The 16,650-nt window shown below is 37.2% G+C and overlaps 2 protein-coding genes across 3 annotated transcripts in view; one reads left to right on the top strand and one right to left on the bottom strand.

Moving 5' to 3' along the window:
• Window positions 1-640, bottom strand: part of DNAJC24 (DnaJ heat shock protein family (Hsp40) member C24) — a 31,743-nt gene extending 31,103 nt beyond the window's left edge. Inside the window, exon 1 of one of the 2 annotated variants that reach the window (NM_001397381.1) lies at window positions 492-640. The gene's annotated coding sequence lies outside the window, so the exon portion shown is untranslated. The remainder of the gene's footprint in view (window positions 1-491) is intronic. The other variant, NM_001190896.2, reaches the window with a different exon arrangement.
• Window positions 87-14,912, top strand: DCDC1 (doublecortin domain containing 1). The gene is made up of 5 exons (XM_046942508.1): window positions 87-172; window positions 297-738; window positions 6,202-6,354; window positions 12,043-12,321; window positions 14,756-14,912. The coding sequence occupies exons 1-4, from the start codon at window positions 87-89 to the stop codon at window positions 12,076-12,078; spliced, it is 717 nt and encodes a 238-aa protein (XP_046798464.1). The 3' UTR covers window positions 12,079-12,321; window positions 14,756-14,912.
• Window positions 14,913-16,650: the final 1,738 nt, after the last annotated feature.

The raw sequence follows: 16,650 nt of genomic DNA, 5'->3' as shown, positions 1-16,650 counted from the left end.
TGGTAGGGACGTGCCAAAACGGTGCTGCTTCCTCTCTTAGCTCTATGCATGCTTTGTTGCTGAAGTTACACACAGACTCTTAGGGAATGACCCCGCGTTTTAGCTGCTATTGTGCAGCTATCTGCTTTGAGCAATGTATGCAGCCGACTGAACAGGGACCTTCCTCGAGGAAGTGACGCTGTGCCTCAGTAGGGAAAGAACTTGCTACCCGAATATAGGAAGAAGAGGCTCTCGTTCGCTTGTTTATTTAACTGCCGAAACAACAAGGCTTCCTTCCCCGCTCCCCCATCCCCCAGCACCGAGCACGGTTTCTGGCGCGCGCCGTCACACTTCAGGCTGAACCCCTCCACGCCGCTCCGCACCGCAGCGGCCTTCCCGCCAACACCGCCCCCTCAGCGCAGCAGCAGCGCGAAAGCCCACCGCGGCTGTTGGCGGCGCGAGACCGACAGACCCCCACAGCACAGCACGGCACTGCGTGGCGCAGCACGCACCTACCTGCCCCGCACCGCCAGCCCCACCGCGCAGCCTGCCGGGCCCCAGCATCACTCGTCCGGTGGGAAACGTAACCTCCGCCCGCCGCTTCAGCGCGGCGATGGGCAGCGGAGCGCGTTCCTGGCGGGGCCTCGCGTGTTTCCACCCGGGCCCCAGTGGCGAAGCACCGGCAGGAAGCGGCGTGCCGGCCGAGCTCGACGCCGTCTCCATGGCGACGACGGCGCTGCTGAGGAGGCAGCGGGCTCCGTAAGTAGCGGCCCCGGCCGCCCCCCAGCGCCCGGCCGCGGCTCGGGGCGATCGGGAAAGGTTGTCCGATCACCGCTCCGGCTGCGGACGAGGGTGTCCACCTCACCGCCCTCCTGGCGCGTGGGTCCCTCGGGCGCCGCTCTGCCGTTCCCTTCCCGCCCGCTGGGGCCACAGGGGCAGAGGTTCGCTGAGGTGCCGAGGAGCCCCCGGCCCGCCCTTCGCGCTTCCCGCCCCTTCCCGCCCCTCTGTCCTGCGAGCTCAGCACGCGCTGTCCCAAAGGGACGGGCGCCTGCTGGTCAGGGAAAGGAATGAAGCTCTAAGCACAGAAGGGTGTTCCCTTGGATATAAGCTTAGGTCGGTGCTCTGATCTTACTGTTCGTAATCTCTTGCAATGTTTGCAAATAATTGTCCCTACAAACTCAGTTCACAGTTCACTAAGCCTTTAAATGCACAATGTGCTGTCTTTGACGACGGTTTTGTTCACGATGTTTACAAGTTTCTGCTGCCTTCCCCACCCTTTGGGAGGTGTCAGCAATTCGTCGGTGTTTCGATCTATCCCGTTTCTGAAATCACACTGTTAGGTTTTGAGGTATTGTTAATCATAGCTTATTGTACTCTCTCTAGTCTTAGTGCCTTTTGCAGCTGCTGCTCAGTCCAGTCTGATCATCTTTCATTACTAGAGATATCAAAATCAAGTTACTTCAAGATTTGCTGAAATCAAATTGGTGTGGAAGAGGAAGAGCAGGGCAAAATTCCTACCACTTCCTTTTGGTAGCTCCTGGCCTGTAAGTTGGTATGGAGTTAAACCCAGCTGTAGGCTTTGCTGCTTTCCTCCCTTCTGCTGGCAAGACAAAACTAAGTGAGCAATATGCTAAGTCTGTGTTAACTTCAGCATACACTGCTCTGCTGTTTTTAGTACTAAGTACTACTCCAGGAAAAGTTTGTTAGCTCTCCTCTTTACTTACTTTATTCAGGTGGTTTTTTGGTTTTTTTTTTTTCTTCTGAAAGCATATTTTTCTCTGCTTTCCTGTTCATTTTATCACCAAGAAGAAATAGGATCCATGCGAATAATGCCAATGAAAGCACTCAGTCACTTACTGTTTTCTATTTATTGCTGGGCTATTCTGTCTGACTATATTAAGAGATTACATTTCCTCACTTGCAAAAGTCTATTACAACAGCTAATCAGCTAATCATCCTCTCTATTAAAGATTGTTCTTAATCCTAAATTTCAGTGTGCCTGGCTTCTGTTTCCTGCTACCAATTCATATATACCTTTTGCCCTTTACAGTAGGGTTTTAAACATACCAACACAAACTAGCACTAATTATTTCTTTTTTTTTTTTTGATAACTATTCCAAATTGAACATGTTTAAGTCTTGCATAGGTAGATGTTTTCTCTCAAGTATGTTTTTCTAGTTCTGTTCTCTATTTTTCCATCTTTTTATATTACAATTAATAGGAGTTATTAGTTAACGTGGCAGTTAATATTACAGTATTTCCCAGTGGGGTCTCACCTATGACCTGCTTTTTTCATTCTGACCCACTGAATACATCCAGAAGATTTTAATATATATTTTTTTTTCAAAGGAGTTTTCTGTCAGAGCTATAGTAGATAACTGACTCCAAAGAAAGGGCTAAGTGAGGATTCTGAATTCTGTCTCTTGGGAAGAATTGTTTTCTTTGTGAGAGATAATTTGTCCAACTTTGGACAGTGTTAGACTTCTTTTTTAATCTAGTGATCAAAAAAATCTTTGTAAAGTAGACATTAAAACATTAATGTATTTTTGTTCATTTGTTATGGGAAAGGCTTCAGGGAGTTGAATGGTAAAGTTATTCTAGAATTTGCCTCAATTGGGTCAGATTTGTCAACAGTAGAGAGAAAAACAAAGTTTTGTCTCCCAGGAGATGGGGATATGATAGACTAAATGTCATAATGATGTGAACAAATGAGATGTAACGTGCATTGAAAATATATGTTTTCCATTAAATTTCCACGCAAATGATTGAAAACGTCTTGGGAATTATTTAAGCAATTTACAATATTGTTTAAAAAGGTACATCTGGGCACACTGAGTACAGTCTTTTGTCGTTCATTAGCAATGTATTTAATGAGGGTTTTTTAAGTGATAGATAGTTAAGGTAACAGACAAGTGACAGATTGTTTGTCTTGAATGATTTCCCTATTTCAGGCCCATTACAAAGCAATTAGAAATCTGACAGCATTTTTCCTCTGCATTACTGATCATCTAAAGTGATGAGAAATGAGAGGTGATGAATATTAATTGTGTATTTTCATATAATTATCATAAATTATTACCTTGTCTAGTATGCTGCAAGTGAAGTAAACTCAGTGGATGAAAACTCAGACAAAATTGATAATTTGAAAGATTTGATAACTTAGATTTTACTTTTTGTCTTTAAAGTGTGGTGTCAATCAATCTAAATCAGTCAGATTAACTGAGGGAAAGGCAAGGATACCTGTACATTTCCCTTCTTTGCTAATGTAGGTCAGCACAGTATTTACTCCTTCACCCTCTGACAAATTATCTCTCTTTTCAAACATGCCACATTTACATGGAACTTATATCTATGCCTGTCTAACCTTTCCTATAAATATTTATGTAATGTTTGAGGTTTAAATGGTTTTAAAAGTGGATACTTGGCTGAACCAAGAACCTGCTATTTTCATCTTTTATCACTCACTTGGTATATATTCATTTGAATTTGCCACCTGTTTGTGCTGTTTTTTTTTGTCTAGGGACCCCAGTCTCTGCCAAAAATGAGAAGTGCTTGTATGACTTTAAATTCCTATAATGAACAGGCTGAATAAGGCTTCTTTTGTTGATATAACTTGATCTTGTTTCTGATTATAGTTAAAACAAAAGTTTTAAGACCCTTACCAATAGCAAGATTGTTTAATGTCACATTGGTTACTAGCTAATGCAAATTGCAATGCATCTAAAGGCAATGGAGCAACAACTGTGGTGTCTATAATGCTTCCAAGCATATCAGATCAACAGTTTATGTTAACAACAGTTTCTGGGAAATGTAATTATCAAACTAAATATTTAGTTTTTAGATTATTTTAGTGTAATTGTCTTTTTCCTGATAATTGGAAATATTTCCACTTATTTGTTGAAGGACATAGTGCTAATGGGCTTGTTGGTTACTTTCTTTAGAGGTACACTTTATAGTTAATGATACTTTCAATGAACATTTTTCCATTATGTAGGTTTTTTTTTAAAGACTAAACTACATTCCAGGTATGGTGACAAGTTGTAAAATGGCTTTTAGTGGTACAGTGAAGAACATAGTTGCTGTACTTCAAATGTCATTTCCTTATATATTTCTGTATTACACAGAGTTTTAGTCCTAGCTTAAGCTGGGATGTATGTTGTTTTTTCAGTTTCAACTGGAAGATGTAGTTTGAAGGTCCAGTTATGCTGTTCTAACAGCTAGTTGCCACTGAAAGTGGGAGGGCAACATAACAGGAACTTTTGCATAAGTAGTCAAAGGGTTCCGTTCGTCTAAAATGTTTTGTAGCTGTTTTCAGTGAACAGAAACAAGGGGAGAGCAGATCAGTAAAAGCAACCTTAGTTTATCATTTGCCTAACTATTATAATTTGGTGTTGTTCCAAAAATACTATCATGCATTGGATTTCTACAAAGGGAAATATTATTTAAAGCTATATGAAGTTCTTTGAGGGTGGTATCCAACGTGGAGGGAATTGGAGAGAAGATGTCAAGCATCATTTGATTACTGCCAAGTGTAGCATTGTTGGGAAAATCAGTGGTGTAATGCCACATATGTAAGGCTACAATTTATTACTAAAGACATTAGAAACCATTTGTAGTTGTTGTTTAGAGCAAGTTATGCTTGGCTGTTAGTGACACAAGGGGTATTTTATCAACCAAAAGTCTTCTTCCTGGCAAAGGATCGTGGTACATTTCTCCCCATCCTCCTCTCTTAGAATCATAGAATCACAAGGCTGGAAAGGACCTACTATCATCTAGTCCAACTGTCATCCCATTAGTCTTGCTACCACAAGCCACTAAACTATATCTCATAGCGCCTCATCCATATGTCTCCTGAACACTGCCAGGGACGGTGACTCCACCACCTCCCTGGGCAGCCCATTCCATTCCAGTGCCTGACCACTCTCTGAGAGAAAAAGTTTTTCCTTATGTCTAATCTAAACCTCTTCTGGTACAACTTGTGGCCATTTCTTTGGGTGCTGTTTGTTGCCTCGGAGAAGAGGCCAAACCCCTCTTCATCATAACCTCCCTTCAGGAAGCTGTAGAGTACAGTGAGGTCTCCCCTGAGCCTCCTCTTCTCCAGACTGAACAATCCCAGCTCCCTCAGCCGCTCCTTATAAGACCTGTGCTCCAGACCCCTCACCAGTTTTGTTGCCCCTCTCTGGGAACATTCCAGTTCTAGGTAGACTACATCAACAACCTTTCCCTTGTCTACCAGTCTGGTCACCCAGTCATAGAAGGTGATGAGGTTGGTCAAGCATGACCTGCCTTTCATGAACCCCTGCTGGCTGGGCCTGACCCCCTGAATGCCACGCACATGCTGTGTGATCTCATCCAAGATGATTTGCTCCATAACTTTCCCTGGTACCGAAATCAGGCTGACAGGCCTGTAGTTCCCCGGATCCTCCTTATGACCCTTCTTATAGATGGGAGTCACATCAGCAAGCCTCCAATCCTCTGGGACCTCTCCAGATAGCCAGGAATGCTGATAGATGGCAGAGAGAGGCTCGTCAATCACCCCCACCCACTCCCTCAGCACCCTAGGATGGAGCCCATCCAGTCCCATGGACTTGTGACAGTCCAGAAAGTCCTCTTATGAAACTCTAGTATCGATCTAGAGCCTTTTCTTGGCTTTATTCCCTGTTCTGGTGTTGAACAGATGGGAATATATTTTTTTTTCTTCTGACACAGAATGGAACACTTTTTTGTCCCTTTACCTTCCCTTGTGCTAAAGGAAGGATCTTGAAGAGTGTAAACATTGTTATCTATTGCTAAACAAAAGGATAATTTCATCAACTGTACTTTGAATGGATTTGTGATAGAAAGGTCACCTTAGTCGTAGCTAGATTGTTGGAGATAAATCCAATCAAGGTATACTATGATAAGTTAGTTATAGGTATTAAATAATTCCTTTGGAAAGCTCAGTATATTGGAGACTCCCTTTCTACATACATATTTACATTAATTTCAGCAGAATTGCTTAGTCACTAAGAATAGTTTAAAGAAGCCTTTTCAAGTATGATTTTCGGCCTGCCTTTTTGGAGATAGACACAGGAAACACATGTATTGAGGGACTGGATAGAATACCTCCAGGGACTGGGTGGAATACATCAGAGGAAGCTGAGGGAGCTGGCCAATGCTCTGTGTGGTGATTAGGGGAGATCCCCTGATATTTAAAAAAGGTAATTGTTACATCTGTCTTAGAAAAACAACACGAGGGAGGTCCAAGGAAATAGGCTGTATCTCACTGCCTGCAAAGAGCAAGTCCGTGTGGAAGGCATTTCTAAGCATAAGAAGGAAATGAAGATCACAGCGTATTGTACTTTTGAAGAGGAAACAGCAAACAACAAAAATGTAGTAAGTGCTCAGGAAAAACACCATATGGCATGCGCCACATGGATGCACAACCTATATTGGCAAAAGATGTGTGAGTAAAGCCATTGTAACTTTTCACTCATGTCATTTGTCAAAGTAAGATGTTTAATTTGCTACCATGTGGTAATTTGTAAAAATATAATTAAGTAAATATTTTCCTAGCATCATTCTCAGTCTGAAGATGAAGGCACGAGGAAAATATTTAAGATATTTTTATACATTCTCAGTATAATATACTCTCAGTTTTGGTCAAATAAAGGGGAGATTTCTCAAAATCCTACAGATTTTTAGTTTTTCTCTTCCTTTAAGATTTTAGTTTTTTCAGTGTTTGTGAATCTTTCATTCTGGATCTATCTGCAGATGACTTGGTGGTACTGGAATATTTTAAATAATTTTATCTTCTCAAGTTTATTCAGCTATTTAGATAACAGTTCTTCCTCTTCAGTCCCATGGCAAACTGGAATGTCAAGTCACAGTGCTAATTAACTGACTCCAGTCAGGGCGGTTCACTGTATTTTTGTACCAATACAAATGAAACCATGATTACAAAGTTCTAGATAGTGCACAGCTTTGCTGGAGGGAAGAAATCCTGTTGTGTGAAGGCCCTGGTCAGGGCATGGCAAGTTTGGCTGTGGGACAGAGCTGGGGATAAGCATGATAGCAGGCCCAGCCAAGTCAAGCAGCTAGGTCAGTGAGCGCCCTGCCCTGTTCATCAGCAGGCTTGGGGTGAGAAGACAGGGATGAGGAAGGCTCAGAAAGACTCAGCAACATCGGTCGCCAGTAAGGGAGCATCAGGTCTGGTAACGGGGTTCAATACAGCCAGCCAATCATTTCCAGGCCTGGCCAGAAGACATCCTGTGGGCTGGGGCCCACTGCCAGGCACGGCTGCTGTGCAGGTGGGGCAGCGGCACAGGCCAGGCTGAGTGTAAGAGCTTCAGCTTAAATGCAGCTACCGCAGGAAGAAAGGTTGTGCTGGGCTGGGGACACCCTGCAGAGCTGTCTGGCGGCTCCCCAGGGTCACTGAGAAAGGAGGAGCAGTTCAGCTGCGCCAGTCATGAAGCTGGCCCCAAGCCCAGGCAAAGCCCTGGAAGGGGGATGCGATTAGGCACCATGCAGTCATTTAAGATTCTCGAGGTGCTGCTACCCTTTTTTCTCTGCTTCCTAGAGAAGTGCAGGAGCAGATGGTAGCCACTTGAAGGTCTGCAAGTATAAGTGAAGCCTAACTTTTGATCTTTTACAGCTTTTAATTTCCCTTATGATCCACCTAGCTAGTAAAACTGTGCTATGACAACTCAATTATCAATTTCCTTTGGAGCCCTTACTTTGGTCAAGGAAATGTACACTCTCATTTTTCACACTGATTTATTTTCCTTAGCACGGAAGCTTAATTCCTCAGACCTAGAGTATGTTTTCACTGCTCCAGGTATGAAAATGTCCCATTTCTCTGGTGTTTGGGGTGTGGCAGACACTAAGAATATTGGATGCTGTCTAGTTTTTCATGACTAACTGAGGTAAGATACTGAATGCTGTCAGATTCTTGTACTATCCAAAAAGCATCATTTAAGCATTTTTTTTTCCTGCATTAGGCACTGATTGCCTAACTAAGCAATGTAGTTTTCTTTCTTCTCGTGGGAGTACTGCAGAAAAATCTTTCATGGTTTTCATGGTCTGGAATGGCAGGGTTTTGGTGGGGGAGGTGAAAGAGAGAGAAGCAGCAGCTTCTTTGTACTCACCAATTCAGAGATCTGGGATAAAATATTCATTCAAGCCTTTGGCAAGATTCCCAACAATTTAGTGGGATATGAGTTTCATACAAAGCATGTACTTATTCTGTTATTACTCAGGATGTACTTTTTGAGAAGAAATTGTAGTTTTCTAATAAACTGTAATTGGAAATGGTATTGCAAAAGAAGGAGAAGATTTGGCTTTCTTAATAAAAGGGAAACGATCACCACTTTGTATTTCCAGCTCTTGTATGAGTTGAGAACAATTTACTTGACACTAGTTAACCAGATCTAAGGTTTGCAGCATTATTTGTTGACAGAAGTCCTTCCCAAAGTGATACAGAGTATGTATGCAAGTCACTCAGAAAGTAATGTGTCCTATTTATTTCCATGGAAACGACAACAGATACAAAGAGCGCAGTAACACTGTTTGATAGAGCAAATTCTCAGCTACAAAACACTGTTTTTCATCATATTCACAACCATTAGCCAATTTGTGTGGATGAGCTGATCAAGATGCTCTTCATTTTTTTTATATGGCAGTTGTGTTTGGAACATGGCTTGTCTTTCATGTCGCTGTCAACCCTGCAGAAATGCACCATCCACCACCTCACTGTGCTATCATCTACTGTTTGGTCTCCGTACATGTTCAGCAATTGATGATGAATGTCATTGGGTGCCATTTTTTTCCACGTGGAGGAGTTCAGTGGCACACCTTCCACGTCAGACACTATTTTGTCAGACTGCCCCTGTACTGCCATGTTTGCACAGCAACATCATGTAACAGAATATTGGTGGAAGATTCAAACTCTACTGCCATACCACCAGCATCTGCCTCTGACTTGTTAGGCCAATGTAATAAAATAGGAGGCATTAGTTTCAGAGCAACCCTCTATTGGGTGAATGATTATGAAGCCATTTTCATAAATATATTAGATTTATAAAACCATTACTTTGTATCATATAAGTGATGTATACAGTGGGTATAATGTTTAGAATTTTCACAATTTTTATGACGATTTTTATACGGGCCTGCACCAGACAGTGTTTCAGGAATGTAGTACTTGAAACATCCCATTCTTATCTGTCAATTTAAAGCTATATTAATATGGTTATCTGGAGCATGCATGCATTTAATGCAACAATAATGCAAGTGCAAATAAATACGAAATGTGTCTGGAGAGAAATGCCTTAACAGTGCAAGCAAATAATGAATAAATGTAAGATTTCTTTAACTCCTCCATTATAATTAAGAACTGATATTGCTTATATTTTCATTTTTAATATCTTTGATACATAAATAAAATGTCTTTGCCATGTAGAGAGTGCTTTTCCTGAGAAATCACACAATATGTGCAATTATAGGAATAAAAAGAGTAATACAAATCTAAATATGTAAATTTAAATAGAATATTAAAGTAAATCTTTTGAACAACTACTGAAAAATTATAAAGAAAAAAATATGTGCTTGTCAAATATGCAGTATAAATAAGTTAGATTAAAATGAATGACTAGATAGATGTAACAAAGAGACGACCAAATAATGAACGTCTAAAGGATGGTTGTTACATCTGATGTACTTCATTGTATATTGTAAGTAATTGCTATCCATAAAAAATTCCATGGCTTCTGTATAAGAGATAATTTGACAGGCAACACCAGTACTAAGCGACAGCGAGTACAAATCCTTGGCAACTGTCATTATCCTGCTGTTGAATTCACATCCAAAACTGTGTGATAACTTTGACCTATGTAGCAGTTACTGAACCAATGTCTGTTAAAGTATATTTTTCAGTTATGGAAAAAAATGTTAGACATGAGCAAATTTCTTAGAAAAACTACATGGACTTTTCTTTAGTATACTGTTGTTTTCTATTTAAAGAAGAAATAAGAAATGTGCTTTAGTTTGGTAATAATGAATAATCGTAAAATTCTACTAGAGAAGTAGAATAAAAATTTTGATCTCTTATAGATAAAAAAAAAAAAATCAGCATGTAGGACTAACTGAAAGTAAAATATTCTTTTGTGGTCATTATGAAGTATCTTCACTGATTTGCCCATGCAAAAACAGCTGCTGAAATGCTTGTAAATGGGACAGAAAGTTGTCGGAGCTCTTCAGGTTTTTAGATTTTTTTTAGTGTAATTTTTTTGTTTAGTTAGTTATTTGCTATATTTTCATTTAATATCCCACTTAAATTTCTGTTAACCTTTTCTCCTTGTATCTCTATTTGGCATTTTTTCTTCTGCAATAAAAATAAGGTCCCACATGTTAGCTAAATTCACTTTGATCGGATAGAAATTTTGCGTAATTAAGGAGTGCCAAGCCATTTTTCCTGACTATTAAGCACCATTTCATAACAAGTTTTTTATGAGCTTTCCACATATTAAGTCCTTCATTTTATTATGTTTAATCTCCAGAAGGATGTGCACCAGTGTTATGTCTAAATTTGGGTTTTCTCAAGGTATAGAACAGCTCAGCACTACAAGAATAAAATTTCTGTTGATAATTGCATGCTTCTGTTTTCTCTTGGAAATCATCTCTATTAAGGTGTTGGAGTTATTCTTGGGTACCCTAAGATTTACATACGCTGTGTGTTTAAATAATAGTTATGATGCTCATAAATTTTAAGAAAAAGCTGAACAAGGACTGAGGAACAATAATAACAAGATAGAAATATCTACAGTAATCCTGTAGATATTTTCTTTGCCTTTACTCTCATTACGTAGCTTTACATATTGTTAAAGTCATAGCCCTTGGCTGCACTAGACCAGTTGTGTAAAGGTTTACTTGGCACATATAAATAACATAATCTCTAGTTAATAACAACCGTAATGTTAGTATTCTGTCAAAGTAGTTGATGCAATAGTTAAGGTTTATCTATTAAAGAAGGAAGTTATCTACTGGATAAAAAAAAAAGGCAACTAATAGATTTCATTGTACGAACCACTTTTCCCTTGGTTTTGTAGTTGTTTTCTTGCTGTTTAAATGTGTAACCAAACAGCCTTAAGAAAAATGGATTTTACAAAAAAAGCCACTCCTGCTGTCACTAGTCAGAATTTGAAACATAGCATAATATTTTCAGTTATAGTACTAAAATTATTTTTTTGATGGAACTCAAATATTTAGTATTCCAGTGATCACAGTATTGTATTTAGTATACGGATTTCTGTGCAATGCACACAGATAAATTTGGAACTCCATGCTTCTTGTGACATCATTTATAGGACTTAAAAAGAGAATATTCAGACAGTTAAGAACTACTTGAATATGAAAGGAGTTGGAGGTCTTGATCTCATCCTATTCCTTTCTGTCTTTTTTAACTTTGATAGTGCTGTTGGCACAGTTATGCTATTGGTTATTTGGATCTTCTAAAGATAGGATAAAGTGAGACTGTATGATTTTCATATGGGTCAGTATTCCATCCAGGTCTTTGAACTGTAATCTGTAGTAATTTTTTTGCCATTGATAGTAGTCTCAAATTGAAAGTTTGAGTTTTTTTTTTTTTCTCATTATTATAAATGCTTTTAAAAATATATATATTTCTATGATAGAATTTTATATTCATTTTATATGAAGGAAGGCTTGTACAGACTTAGTGCTAGTACAGTGTAGTATTGCTGAAATACCTACTGAACTTCATCATCATCCTGTCTTACAGCACTGTATACAATTTCCATTATGGTTCTGGCTTACGTGAAGATTAATATTGCTGAATTCTGAAATAAGTGAATTGATTTGGATTTGCAGAAGCAAGAATCAGGGTGAAACTCTTAACACATTTTTATAAGGTTTTTCCATTTTCTATTAAGTCATGTGCTTTTCAATGATTAAGTTTTTGGAACTCGTTATAATCAGTTATGTAAACTAGTCAATGTAATGTAAACTAGTAAAAAAATAGTGCATAAAAATAAGATTTTGACTAAATTTATCATATTTCTCTTTTAGGAAATGTCTTTGTTCCTATGCAAAAGTAGCTCTTGAAAATACTGAAGGGAGCCAAAGCTCTAGATAGCTTATATTTGCCCATAACATGTCTGCAGTGAGCAATTGTATCAAGAAGGTCAAAACTTCAAGATTGTTCTACACATCAAACAAAATCAGTTCAGAGCTGTGATGGTCTATCAGATATACAGACAGCTACAAATGAAGCTGTACAGACAATTTCTGTCTTATACTATCATCCAAGAGAAACAGACCTCAAAGTGTTCCCACAGGTCAACTAAGGTAATCAAAGCTTTTCTCTGTTGCTTTTAATCTAATGTTTGATGCAGTTCGGTCACCTTGTAATGATGATTCAGTTGATATTCTTAAACAGACCTTGATAACTTTTATTAAGGTTTCTTGACCTAACAGGTTCTTAGAATACATCTTTTAAAAATTGTCTTGATTTTAATCAAATATTTCTAAAAGAAGAATAAAATGACAATAAAACAGGCATCCCAGTTAGCCTTGAAAATTTTTAGCATGCATAGTAATAGGTGGTTAATATTCATCAGGTTGATTTTCTTTAAAGGAGAATGTGATTCTCCATAATGTATCTGTGAATGACTGGATCCCATCTGGAAAACGCCAAGAAAACAATTGAATTTTGGAATGTACCACGAAGGTGACTAAAGTGAAAAGCTTTTTCTCGTTAGTGAGTTTTGAGTTGGAAAATTGGCATTAGCCTAGGCAAATTTAGAAGATTACAGTTAACCCTTCAATTGTGTGCTGACATGACCTCAGATAGAGTAGCACAAATGGCCTTAAATTTGTTTTTGAGTGTTTTCTTATAATGCTGAATCCAAAACCACTGAGTTATATGTCATTGCTAATTTTGTGTGATAAGATACATATTTTAATATACTTGTCCCCATGTGTATGAAAGTCTTAAACTCTAGAACTCAAAAAGGTAATTTGTATTTACTTTTTAGAAGGGAGTAGATTCTGGATTTCCTATTAATATGGTTGAGCACTCAACACAGAAGTACCTAATTTGATGGCATGACTTACTTTAGAAATGTTGAAAGAAGACAGAAAGGCTTGGATTTTTATGTGGTCATTTTGTCATTTAAGAAATGTGGAAATTATAAAATTTTTAAGATTGTCCACATGTCAGTGTATTTATGTGAAGTATCAGTTCAGCACACATTAAAATGAATGGGAGTATTGCCAAGGATTTTCATGGGAGGGAGATTAAAATGTTAGGCCTCAAACCAATTTTGAGTTTTGCATGGGAACCTCTTGTTGCAGACTAGGACGGAGACCGTATGTCACAAACGCTCGTTCTGAAGTATGAGATTTCATTATGAATCTCCCCCACCCCCCTCTATTTTTCTTCTGAAAATAGCCTTGCTGTAGTATTATGCAGAAGTGATCTTTGATATAAATGCTTAAAAACAGTGTTAAAAGTTAAAAATAGTGTTAATTAATTTTTTTTTTTTTTGAATTAGCTGTTAGTTTATTTAACTTTATTCTGCTAGCTGCAATAAACATATCGTGCTATTGGGGGAACAGAAACAATTAACAATAAACCCCTCTCTGCAGTCACAGTACAGGCATAATCACTGTCAATTTGATTGAAATTTTGCCTAAGAGACAATGTTGTTGGTGTTTACTTTTTAAACTAGAACCAATAAGCTACAGTGTCCATTGAGAGCATTTTACGATTAAAGGTTTTCTCAGAATCAACTAAAATTTTTCAATTTTTATTTGTGCTGATAGGTTTGAAGAAATATTAATAAATATTTCATAGAAGAACTCATGATAGGGTGATAGAACTCTGTTTCGAATATTCTAGAAAGTTCAGAATAAGCTCACTTTGGGATAGACTAAATCTATTTTGTTTAACACGACCTGATTTATCTGTAGTTTCTATTTTTTAATTCACATACTAGGAAATAAATTCTTACCCTCTGAAGAATTGTAATGACTATACATCCAGATTGCCTTTTTGCACAATTATAAACATTCTCAAAAATTATATATTATTTTAAAAGGCAAAAATCTTAGATTCTTTTTTTAAAATCCTAAACTGGATTTTTTTTTTTTTTTTCAGCAGAATTAGAAGCACTCTCTGTTCCTCTGTTTCAAAACTCTGGCATGTCCAGAAGGCATTTGAAGTATCTGAAGTTATTAAGCAACAGCCAAATGTAATCAAAGTCATAGCTTTCAAAAACGGCAAAAGGAAGATCTTTGCTAAATTTTCTCTGTCTTTAACCCAGTAACATCTAATAAAAGTTTTTCTGCATGCATTAACTTTATTTATAGCTTTTGCTTCAAATCCCAATGCAAATCTTTTTTTCCTTTAGTTACATGAAATTCTTCTTTCTTTGTTCACTATTCCTAAAGTGTGATTTGTTAACAATTCTTATAAACACTAAGTGAAACAAGCTATGGAAATACAGAAAGGAGTAATATACAATACTACTTGTCAGTAAAAGACAAGAGCGCGATGCTTTTAAAACAATCCTTTTATGGGTATATATTTTCCTCATCTTGTTATCTTATGGCTTCCAGTGATAATCACTAAAATACTAAATGACTCATAGTGCAGCTGCAGATTGGTAAATTAGTTGAGAGTGGATTTTGGATTTCCAATTTATTTTTTTCTGACTAAAAAGGATAAAAAAATAAGTATGTTTGTAATCAGTATTCCTTACCTCTTGTATCCATTTAGCTGCTGGAGGAGTGCACTGAAATGCTGATTCTGAACATGGCTGCACAATGAGAGTTCTTGGCAGACAGCACTGAGGCACTAGAACCTAAAGACATACCCCATGATGTCGATGTTTATATTTCAACTGAAGAGACCTTTTTAGATCCATTAAAAAAAAGGTAAAAAAACCCCAACAAAAACGAACAACCCAAACAAAAACAAAATGAAGAATCCCCAGCAAATGGCTTAAGGGTTGCAATTAAAAATTATTTTCATTCTGTCTTTTTGCATGGTTTAACAAAACTAATGTTTACTCATTTACAGCTCAGTAAGAGGATAATGTGCTTAATGAAAGAAAAATCTACTGACAGCCATGTTTATTGCCCTTCATTAGCATTGGTACTTAATTTAATATAGATCTGAATAGACATTAGGGAGCCTGCAGGAGGTTAAATGGTGAAAATGTAAAGAGATTATTGAATTTACTGTTTAGTTTCAGTGACATCAAACAGACAAAATTAATTAAGCTTATTCCACTAGTAAAAATAATCCAGAATGTAAGATTGGATTCATTAATGTTGTTGTTTATAATTTTTGAACATTTATTCCAGCAATATGGAATATCTGCTCTATCATGCTGTATTAATTTTACATTTTTCAGAAGGACCATTACTAACAATATTCTTTTCTCCTCATTCCCTTATAAGTCTGCTAATTTTGTTGTTGTTCTTTTTTAATAAGTGAAAAACTGTTTCTGAATCATTTACATTTTAAACATTAATAAATCTTGGTCATGTTTTAATATCATGAAGCCCATTCTGAGAGTTCTGCAACAAATTTGGGGCAACATTTTATAAAATCAAGTAGAGTTTGGTATCAGATTGAAGATATCAACTGGGTATTATATTAAATGATTAATTCAACTGGCATTTGTGTGAAAGAACCATTAATTAACAGAAGTTAATGTATTATTAGAAACAAAACGTTTATTTGTGTAGAGTATATATAGATCTAGTTGCAGTGAGAAATGCAAATGAGAATAATTGTCTAAAGTTAAATGAAAGTGTTCAATTTGTATAATCTTGTAAAAGTAGAGATGTTTTTAAAAATGTTAGGGGTAGCAGAGGAGAAAATCAGAAGAGAAATAATTTAACTAGTGAGTATATGTTTTATATAAGTTCTCTACATATAATCTTCACACTCTGGAGCACGTTTATTTTCTTATGTACTTTTTTTAGACACAAGTATTTTGTTTTATTTTTCTATATCACCTTTAATTAAGCTTTTGTTATCTTGAGTGTTAAATCTTCCATTCTGTATTTGCAAATACTGAGGTGATCTTTAAATCCTTTGCAGATCGGTATTATTTAATGCAGACAACATTTCAGGAAGATATCTATATAGTACTCGTAGCTGACTATTTGTCTAAGAAAATGACTACTGTACAGTTCTTTGTATATACATAAAAATCTAATATTAATTAGTAGCGCCTTTATGATCTATGTCCTGTAATTGAAGGGATATGTAAATATTCATGGAGGTATTCAGGGATGAAACTTATGTTAGTAAGCCTGTGTCCTACATCATCAATTTTATATGTGATAAATTTTTTTGGTAACGTGAAAATTATTCTCATACAGATGACTCATTTTCTAGAATGACTATAGTGAATGGTCTATATATTCAGACATAGATATTTTTATTTATTCTTGAAAAATGTATGATAGAACTGATATTTGCACTCTGACATTGAAATGATAGTATTATTTCAGTAATTTTGTATGACTATTGCTATAATTTGTTACAAAATCTTCACTGGCCTGCATATAGATGAACATTATGATATATTTTCAAATTTGTTCTTTATTTTATTTCTTTCATTTTCCTCTCTCAAGCCAAGTTCATAACAAAAACTT

The sequence above is a fragment of the Gallus gallus genome, chromosome 5 (assembly GCF_016699485.2).
Source record: "Gallus gallus isolate bGalGal1 chromosome 5, bGalGal1.mat.broiler.GRCg7b, whole genome shotgun sequence".
NCBI lineage: Eukaryota > Metazoa > Chordata > Aves > Galliformes > Phasianidae > Gallus > Gallus gallus.
The sequence above is the reverse complement of the archived record's forward strand: the minus strand, read 5'-3'. Positions and strand labels throughout refer to the sequence as shown.